General features: G+C 40.1%; 1 protein-coding gene across 11 annotated transcripts in view; it reads left to right on the forward strand.

Annotated features, from left to right (window-relative positions):
- The window catches only part of BPTF (bromodomain PHD finger transcription factor), a 52,708-nt gene extending 43,582 nt beyond the window's left edge, over positions 1-9,126 (forward strand). For 7 of the 11 annotated variants that reach the window (XM_041485621.1, XM_041485622.1, XM_041485626.1 and 4 more), the window contains 4 exons: positions 3,611-3,803; positions 4,698-4,782; positions 6,532-6,718; positions 8,221-9,126. In XM_041485621.1, the coding sequence (XP_041341555.1) occupies positions 3,611-3,803; positions 4,698-4,782; positions 6,532-6,718; positions 8,221-8,257 (502 nt within the window). In that variant the 3' untranslated portion in view covers positions 8,258-9,126. Of the gene's footprint in view, positions 1-2,530; positions 2,705-3,610; positions 3,804-4,697; positions 4,783-6,531; positions 6,719-7,477; positions 7,770-8,220 lie in introns of those variants that run through there. The other 4 variants (XM_041485629.1, XM_041485620.1, XM_041485630.1 and 1 more) reach the window with 3 other exon arrangements.
- Positions 9,127-10,513: the final 1,387 nt, after the last annotated feature.

The following is a 10,513-nucleotide window of genomic DNA, read 5'->3' on the forward strand; positions in this document are numbered from 1 at the left end:
GGGGATAGTGTTACATGTTGCTGCTTAAGCTAGAGGTGACTAACAGCAGTAGTTAGTAATGGTTTTCTCACATCTGAGAGCTGTGTAGAGATGTATGTACAATAAATTTGACTTCAGATCAAATCCAAGTAAATGTCGATACCCAAAAGTAAGAACTGGTACTGTTTGATAGTACCTGAAGGGCTGATAACAGGGAGACCATAGATCTGGAGTGGTGTGTTCACTCCATGGGTCATGGTTCTTTATTCCACAAAGTTTAGGGCTAGGACTAGGGGACCTCCTGAGGTTCCTTCTAGCCTTTTTTGGGTTTTAATTGTGTCTTTTAACAAAGTGGAGATATTTGAGGTTTTTTTCACCTTGGTTTTGAGTAGCTCTGACCATTGCACTATGACTTCAGTGTGGGAAATGGGGCTGCTCCTTGGACTGCCAGTGATGCAGGAAGAGCAGAATGATGCTCTGGCTGTTGTGTCACTGTTACCTCGGAGAGGTGTCCCCAGCCTCTCTTAGCTTTGTGTCTGTGTCAGGTTTTCTGTCACCCAGTGTACTTAGGAGGGACCCTGTTCTCTGTTGGTGATACCAGAGGTCTGTGCATCTGGACTTAGTGAGTGAGCAAAGGGATTCGTTTGTCAGACTTTGTGTTGACTCCAGTGGTCATAGAGTGAATTTTGGTAGCTTGAATTGAGAACTGTGCTTCAGTGCACTGAATAAAACTTCAAGAAAAATAAATGTTAACAACTCAGTAGTATCCTTAGCAGTATGATTGAGCTCTGCTGCTTTGCTTTTTGTGAATTTTAAATTTGATGTTCCTACAAATGATGCCTGTACTGTTGAAGTATATAATCCTTTCACTGTTTGGAAAGGAATTAGTCAAGTTTTAAAACAGTTTTCTGAGAATTTTCTTTAAATTTTTTTCAAGTATATGTAGACATTGCATCGTCCTCTTTGTGCTGGTGTCTCTTTTCTACTTCTGAAAAGACAGATGTGCTACTTGAAAAGCCAAGTTGTGGTATTTTATTAATACCCTGTGTATTTTCTTTGGTTTAGTAAAACCTTGTAAGTTGTTTTGTGCTGTGTATTTTATTGCAGATCTCTTATGTTTAGTTCTCGTTCATGATACTGCAGGATTATAGGGATTTGCTGGTACTGTTTTCAAGGGTGGTTAGTAAGGATATCTTTCTAAGATTCCTACTAAGACTCCAACTTATTTGTTAAATCATAATGTGGTGCCTGCTCCACATTCCAGTGGCAAGGTTTAGCATCTACACCTGGATGCAAACGTGTTCCCACATCACCAGGAGCACACACAGCCCCTCTTGGGAAGGGGTGCAGGCTGAGTTGCTGACAGGTGTCAGAATCTATGTCTGGCTGTTCTTTATGGAAATTGAGTTGTGTGATATTTATTTTAGGATTTGCCTGACTGAAAAACAAGAGAAAAGGCAGGATCTGAGCGTCCAGGATGTGTGCAGAGGCCCAGGAAATCAGAGATGCTTCCTGTGGAACATGGGGTAGCTACTGCCCTGTTGGTGCTGTGGTGTCCCCACGGTGTTGCCTGCAGGCTGACAGGGTGGCAGGAATTCCTACAGCAGCACCTGGCAGGGGGTAGAGGTCTCCAAAGTCCAGGAGGATGGAGGTTCTGAGTCTGCTTGCTTTTGCTTAGGCAGAGAGAATGGATGTGAGCGTCGCCCATCTGGTTGTCACTGGTCATAGGTGTGTTCTGAGAGATCCATACACAAGTTACAAACATCCTGGCATAATATTTTACACTTTTGTCACATCATTCTGTGCAAGGTCCCATCCCCATGATTCTGTCCCTGGTTCCCTTCACTTTGTGTCATACCATACCTGGTTCTGTCACACAGCTGTGTCTGAGAGGAGACATTATTCACTCAAAATTCCACTTTGTCACAGTTTTAAGTAGTTTATTATCAGTTTTTCGGGGCACACCCCCGCAAAAAAAAAACCCACCAAGATTTCAAATTGACAATCATGCCCTGACCCCATTTTCTTCCGTATCGTGTTACACCAAGACGTACCTACACACTGCTGGTTGCATGTTCTTGTAGCGTACTCGTAACTCCTAGTTGGTGTTTGCGCTTTGCTTTTGTTTTTTAAATTAACTGAGACCTACATTTTCAAACCTTAAGGAAATGTTTCAGTGGCTTTTGAGCTGCAATTTTGAAAATGTAAACCTTTTCCTTTGGCCTTGTCTTTTTGTGCCTTTGACAGTTTTTCACACATGCGTTGAAGTCAGTAGTTTTTTAGCCCATAGTTTTGTCAAAGTCTGGTTACATATTAATATGTACATATTAATACATGTGCATTTTGATGAATTGTCAAATTAAAATTGACCCAAGTGACCTTACTGCCAGTCTAGCTGCAGCGTGAGTTGTTAGTTTGTAAGGAATAGGGAGCAGGGAAGCTGAGACAGAAAGTAGCCCAGCATCAAGTGCAGCAGAGAGAAATGCAGGGAAAAGTGCCATGCCATTTGAAATGACAATTACATTGTCATTTTCATTGTGAACACTTTTAGGTTCTATATTGGCTGTGATCTTTGTACTAACTGGTATCATGGAGAATGTGTTGGAATCACAGAAAAGGAGGCTAAGAAAATGGATGTGTACATCTGTAATGAGTGTAAACGGGCACAAGAGGGCAGCAGTGAGGAGTTGTACTGTATCTGCAGAACACCTTATGATGAGTCGCAGTGAGTTCGGATAAGAACCTCTTATTCCATGTCTAGGTAGCAAAACTGCTCTGACTGTGCTTTCCTGTTCCTTGCAAAGAGTAAAAAACGAGTTATTCTGCATATATTGTATTCATTCGTAATACAAATTGCTTTCCAGTAATTGTCTCCCCTTCCCGAATGTTTCTGTTCAGTAAATGTTTAGGAAAAGTCAAGTCCCTCAGGGCAGTCAAAATGTATTGTGGTTTTTATTTTTTATTTTTAACAACAAACTACTAAAACACCATGTACTTTAAATTGGGATTTATTTTCTTTTTTTTTTTAATTTTATTTTCTTTAACAGGGGATGGTTAGAAAGACTAAAAGACAAATGCTGTATTTAGTGGATTCTTTTGTGCTTAAATCTGATCTGGCTGGAGAACATAATTTTAGTTTGGGGGGGTATATGGTTGGTATATGATCATATGTGTGTGAATTATATACATTTTTTACTGTAAGGCTTTGTGTCATAGAATACTCCCTCTGTATTCAGTTACAAGGCTGAAGCTTCCATATGAAAAGTGCTTGTGTGGAGTGAAACAAGCCCTAGTTGTAGTCCAGTTTGTGCAAAATGCATCTTGAATTGGTTTGGATGCTGGCTGGGTGAGGCTTCTGGCTTTACACTGTTCCTTTCATCTCTAAAGCAGAGGAATTATTTTTTGAAATCTTGATTGCTTGAAAGTATAAAATTTAGGAACATGTTTTGAAATGGTCTGTAAATACAAAAGCAGTTGGAGTAGAATTTGTCACTCTGAAATCTGGCGTTACCTGTTGTCTTTAATCATGCCAAGTATCTGCTTGTGTGCAGGGGATGGCAGGTTTATGTGTTTAAATGTAAGCTGGACTTGAAATAGATGAAGGCACTGACACCCGGTTTGGCTCTTGCAGATTTTACATTGGCTGTGACCGCTGTCAGAACTGGTACCACGGGCGCTGCGTGGGCATCCTGCAGAGCGAGGCAGATCTCATCGATGAGTACGTGTGCCCCCAGTGCCAGTCCACAGAGGATGCCATGACTGTGCTCAGTCCACTCACAGATAAAGACTATGAAGGGTTGAGGAGGGTCCTGCGCTCCTTGCAGGTGAGGACGAGGGGGGCAGCACCAGGGAGTGACAGAGCCAGGGGCTCTGGGGGAAGGGGTGATTTCTCCTTATTAGCTCTGAGATTTGAGGGAATAGCACAGCTGTGTCAGCTGCAAACCTGCTTGGTGTTACTGTGCTGGGGAATATTTACAATAATTAGTAAATCACTGCTCCTGGGTGGGTGAAACTAAACAATCTCTTCAGTGAAAGGCTTTTAAAGGAAGCAGGTTTAGAATCCCAAAAGGCAGAGTGGGAGCCCAGCTGCACAGGGTATGGAAGGTGCAAAGTTGTGTTCTCAGATCAGCTTGCTGTGGGTTGTGATCCACACTTCCTTACTTGAATTGAGTGTTACCAGATTTCAGGAGTTCTCACAGGGATCATTATCAGCATGTAAATGATGGCATCCTCATAATAAGAATTATGTACAGTCTGATATTTCTGGTTTGTCTGTCACTCCCAAATAGGCTTTTCTGCTACAATTATAAGGAATTTTTAAGAATTCTGGTAAAATTCTTAAAGTTATGATAACAGAAATACTGTAAGTAATATTTTGCATTGTCCTGTATTTTACATACATTTATAAAAGTGTATTAATTTCAGGGTACTTGAAAGCACTCTCAGTAAATTCATTCCATACTTTTCCCTGCAGCCTGTTCAGTACAGTATCCTGTTATGTCTGAATTTCAGTTTCCTGTTTTGAAGCCCAACTACTGGGTCACTGACATTTAAAACTTTACCCAACCATCAGATGAGAACTGGTTCCTTTTCATATAATGCTGCACTTCTTCCTGAAATTCAGACCCCAGCAGATAAAAGGATGAAAATATTTACCTATTAGTAGTGCCTAATTTAACTTAATTGTATGTTTTCATTCTCTCCTGTTTCCTTGCCAGGCTCACAAGATGGCATGGCCATTCCTAGAACCAGTAGATCCCAACGATGCCCCAGATTATTATGGTGTCATCAAAGAACCAATGGGTAAGTGTTGGTGAGAGCAGCCTGAGTGAGTGGGTTTGGGCTTGGGAATAGCAAGTTAATTTCCTCCTGACCACTTCCAGCCATATTGTGCAAAATACACAGGTTAGGCAGGTGAAACACTGTGATTCTCACTGATGCATTCAGAAGTCCAGGAGGGCTGTTTTATGTACTCTTAGGCTGACTGCTTCACCCTGAATGCTGCCAGTCTTAGAGATGAAGGTGGAAGTCAATGCAGCAATAAGATAGAATTCATGATTTTAAATTTCTGTATTCAAAGAGGACTATTTTTTTCTGTGTCTGTAATGAGCTCCTCCTCCAAAGGCTGGGATGTGTACTCCAGAGGCTGAGGAGGAGGTGGTGCTATGGATGTGTGACAGGCACCTTAAGATGGAGTTCAAAATTATATTCATCTGACTTGATAGTATAGTCAATTTTGTATTACGTGTAATCTGTCTTTAAAGCTGCAGGGGAAAAAAGGATTCAGATGTTGTGAAGGTGGGCAAAGTGGAAGGGGAGATGCTGCAGCTTTCCAGTGCTTTACTCTGATCTTCTTAGAGCTCACCAGCTCACCAGTTAAAACTGGATAAGCACTTGCATGTGAAACCTGGGAAAATCTACTTCCTGACAGAAATGGTGTTGGGAGAGTTATTCCTTTCCTTACAGTATTGAACCAATACCTTTTCAGACCTCTAAATGAGAGCCATTGTGTCAATAGAGCTTTCTCACCTACTCCTTACTCATCCTAGAAATAGGAAAGTTCAGTTTAGTATCTTGGCAAAATGTGGTATGTTGACTGAAAATAATATTTTGTTTAGGAATTGTGTCCTTTCCTGTTCCAAAGTTTTGGACTGTGCTTTTATGACAATGCTGAACAACTCTTTTTCCATGATGGATGGGTTAAAGGAAAGCTCAAATAACAGTACTATTGATGGAGCAAACAAAAGTGCATTTAGCCCTTTCTGGCTTAAGTAGGAGGAGAAGACATTGGTAATACAATAAATCTGAGTAAAATACACCAGGTAATCCAGACCCATCTGCAGTTGTTTGCACACGTTCTGTCATCACTGGTATTACAAAATAAGCACCTTAAGACCTTTTGCAAGGGCAGATACTTGTTTTTCTGACTGGAAATGCTACTGGACATGTACTCAGTATTTTTATTTGAGAGGTTTTGTTCCTCTCCCTGTTTTTAATTGATATTTGCATTAGAATAGGACAGTTACTACTCACATCACCATTCCTGTCTCCTTAATGTGTCTGGTCAGTAAGGATGAGAGCTCTGGCACTTTGCATGACCCTGCACTTGAAATCTTTCATCTGTGCCATGTGTAATGTGCACATGCCCATGAGAATTGATAGCTCACTCAACTCATTCAGTTGATAGCTCATTCAAAGCAAGGCAGGAATTCAAAGAATAATCAGTAGGTGATAGCTGTTACATGTACAGGGTACCTGGATCCTGATTGTCTGACCTTCTTTTCCCTTCAGTTCTTCAGAAAAAGTGTGAGCTCCTTGCAAAGGTTTTCCCTGGTCATGGTGATTCTTGCATTTTATTGAATTTACCTGCACACAACATATTCATGCCTAAGGGTCTCTTCTGAGGGAGACCTGCTGCTGTCACCAGTGACAAGCAGCATTCCTGGAAAAGCCTCTGATCTGGATCATGCCTTGTTTCCCACAGTCTTGACCATGTAGATTTCTGTTTAGGATCAAAGTCTCTCATTTAAATAATCTTTGGTTTCTTTAAAGACCTTGCTACCATGGAAGAAAGAATCCTGAAACGCTACTACAAAAAGGTCACGGAGTTTGTGGCAGACATGACCAAAATTTTTGATAACTGCCGTTACTACAATCCAAGTGACTCCCCTTTTTACCAGTGTGCAGAAGTTCTCGAGTCTTTCTTTGTACAGAAACTGAAAGGATTTAAGGCAAGCAGGTAAGCTGGAGTGTTCCTAACCACAGGTGTTGTGTTGGCCCCTGAAATCTCCTTTCTAAGGTCATCTTGTGTTTGCACAGGGTTTTGCTGCTCCATGCACTTTCCTGGAAAATTTTGTCAAAATTAAGGCTTAAATATGATTTTGTGAAGGCTACTTTGGAATGTTTATTCAAAAGGAGCTGTTAAAAATTTGGCTGGTATCATGAATTTGCAAAATTTGAGTGATACTTCAACTTGTTGCTGCAGAAAACTTAGTAATTTCTGATCAGGGCAAATACTGTGTCTGAGTTGTGCTGATGTTCTACTCTGCAGTAAATACTTCTCATGCTAGTAAGAGACAATCCTGCTGTGAAGCTTATAATCCAATGAAAGAAATTAAAATACTTCAGTGTTACTCCTCTCATCTTTTTATCATTTATCACCTTTGAAACAGGGGAGTAAGTTAGGTTTGAAGTAGGGTACAAAAAATGAAACCTAATTCAAAATTTACCTTTCAAAATTAAACTTTTTTTTTTTTTCCTGAAGAAGGGCTGATGTAAAGTGTTTCCCTTACATAGACATTCCTGAAAAAGAATATGCATTTTTCTTTCCAGTTCAATGCTGTAAGAATGATTTTTGTCAGGTAGTTTTCAACCCATGTTTGTGTCACTGCCATTAGCTGGGTCCCCAGCACTCCCTGTGCTTGCACACTGATTTCACTGCTGCATCTTTTTTGTTCTTGTTTTTCATTTATACCATCCATCTTTTCTTTTCTTGCAGATTGTGATATCTTTAGTCTGAACTTTTTAACTGGAATCAGAACTGGATGTTGGGGTCACTTTCTTTTACTGTACAATCCAATTACATTAAACTGCCCTAAAAATCCAGATCATTTGTCTAAAAAGTAAATGTTGTTTCTGTTGCCAGCAGTCATACTGGTGAACATAATTGTATTAACAAAAAAATTGTTCTGTTCCTCAAATACTGTATTGAGAAATATGAAAAATTCATCGTGGAAACCTTGTATTTTATTGTTTTAGTTTAAGTCACTAATAAAACTGTGAATGTCAAAGAGGAGTTTCACTGAACTCTGCTTAGAAAAATGTGATTTTAACATGCCTGTTCAGTTTTTTTTTTCCTATTAAGTTAATCCAAAGACTTATTGAATAAATTTAAGCAAAGTAGACCTTATTATAAATATTAAAAACGAAAAAATGTCTTTTTGCTTTCTATTTGATGGACTACTATTATGTAAATATGTGAGTAAAAATGGTTTCAGGCATTTTGGAATATCCCAGTGACACACTGCATTTTACAAGTACTGAAATAGTTCTATTCTGGAGGAGAAAATGGGCTTAAAATTCAGAGCAGGAAATATTATTTTTTCTAAAGGGGAAAAAAATAAATGAAAGCAACATGGTGATAATTCCCTTATTGTGATTTATTTTTGGCTACACCTTGCAGCAACTGTGTTCTCCAAACTAAAGGGTGCTTAATTCTTCACTTTCTTCTGTACTCTGCAGGTCCCATAACAACAAACTGCAGTCTACAGCTTCTTAGAGTTCAGCGTGTTAACCAAACACACGAGCAAGGATCTGGTTGTCTGACAATTTTTAATTAAGGAGCCAGATGTTTTTAGTCAGGTTATCCTGACAAGACTTGATGTAAACTGCGTTTTTATTGGTCACAACAGTCAGATTATATTCTTGGCTTATTTTGTCCAAAGGACAAAGAAATAAAAATCAGCAGCACCACTTTCTTGTCAAGATCAAATTGTTGTACTATTGTGGCAGAAGCAGGAAAACTTTGTTTTGTTGAAGGAGAGAGAGAAAGAGAGCAAGAAAAAAGATACAGTAAATGGGGTCACGTTTAACTCCATGGAAATGCCACGTCTGTTCTTCAGTGAAGAAGCTGGTTTAAAGTCCACACAGAAAACTTTGACTGTATTTATTTATTGTTGCAAAAAAGACGCTTTTTTATTGCTGCCCTCATTTGTCAGCTAATTATTTTTTCTTATAAAATCCAGCCCTGGTTCCATGTAATCCATTCTGTATCTTAACATGATTCCTGTAGGTAAAAGTACAAGAAGACCTCTAGATGTCTTTTCTTTCTATGAAAGGAGCTGCTATGTACACATGTGCACACACACAGGACTGGGAATCAACAAGGAGTTTATCATTCATGGTAGATAAAAACAAGCTTGCATAAAATTTGGGCTGAGTGGTCATGGACTACAGACTCTGTTGCCTTGAATATAACAAACAGTACAATTTGTCATTTACTCTGCACCAGACTGAACTGAGTAAAATCTATTTGAAGGTATCTTGTTTGTAAACATTTGTCAGATTCTAATTTTTTTTTCTTTTGTATTAAAATTCAAAATATGGATGTATATGAAACAAAATAAATGGAGATCATTGTTCTCCCCACAGCAGTAGGTGTGTTTGAGTGTGCGCTGCCACGTGTGTGAGACACTTTGGGGATCTGTGCAGGAGTGTAGGGATTGCAGGAGCAGGGGTGGGAATGGCCAGGGAGTGGGCCCCATCCCCACCAGACATTCCACAGGTGCCTGAAGGACTGGCCAGCTGGGACAGGGCAGGAGCTGGTGGTGGTTCCAGCCCTGTTAGCCTGGTCAGACATTCCCACAGGGCAGGAGCTGTTGGTGAGGTGTTCCTGCCCACTGGAGCTCAGTGACCTTTGCCAGGTGCTCTGGGAATGGGGAGTAGCACCTGTGATTGTGTCCCTGGGGGGCTCCTGCGCTGCCCTGAGGGCTGAACTGGAGCCCAAGAAGATGCAAATTGCAGATGAGGAGGCTTTTCCTTTCCTGGGTGTGACTGACTTGCTCTGGTACCTGTCTGTGGTTCCCAGCCCTGGTTTCTCTGCAGTTCCTCACCCACCTGACCAGCTTTTGCACTAACTCACAGTCAGCTTCTGTTCTACAGTGGTCTGGGATTTACCTGATTTATGGATAAGCTCCTTTTGGGTTTAACCTCACACCTTGCTATGCAAGAACCTCCTCTGTTATTTTTCTTAAAAAAGATGTTGCTACTGACCACCCTTTCTTACACTTCCAGCTCAGGTGTTCAGGTTCTTCTGGGGGGGATTTTATCTACTAAAAACCCGTGTGTTTTTGTACATGCAAATGTTGTCGTTTAACCAATCTGTGCAAATTACTAATTGTTCAGTGTGGAAACAATAATCCATTTATGCTTCTGAAAGTCAAAGAAGAGTAGTTGCATTTAGGTTATGTTGTCCTTTGATGTTTTTAAAAAATGCTGCATATTGTAAGCATTGTGTTTTAATGGGACAAGGAAAAATCTCACCTTTAGCAGCACTGGGACATATCCTGCATCTCATCCCAACTTCTCAGCATTTCTGTACTATTTATTCATACCTAAATCCATATTGACATGGTTTAAACCTTTCCTACCTGTAGGCAATAGATTGCTGTTTTTAACAAATTGTGGCAAACTGAAGAGTACTTTTTTGTACCTTATAGGACACATCATCCTAGACAAATAAAGTAATGTGTTTGACATGGATTTGGTGGTGTTTCTAATGAAACATTGATAATGTTATTGGATATAGGTCTTGGTTGATTAGGGAGATAATCCATACATGCAATTTAGTGCTGCTGATTAATCACCCAACCCACACCATTCTGTGATTCCATGGGAGCCTGTTTCAGTGTGTTCAGTTGCCATTGGGCAGGTCAAGGTACTTCTCTGGATTTACTAGTGGTGATGTTTTATAGTTAAATGGTGTTACAGAAAATAAATCACTTGTAATTAATCCCCTCCTGCCATCAAGCATAAA

Source organism: Pyrgilauda ruficollis, unplaced genomic scaffold, assembly GCF_017590135.1.
Source record: "Pyrgilauda ruficollis isolate IOZ18807 unplaced genomic scaffold, ASM1759013v1 scaffold72, whole genome shotgun sequence".
NCBI classification, from domain to species: Eukaryota; Metazoa; Chordata; class Aves; order Passeriformes; family Passeridae; genus Pyrgilauda; species Pyrgilauda ruficollis.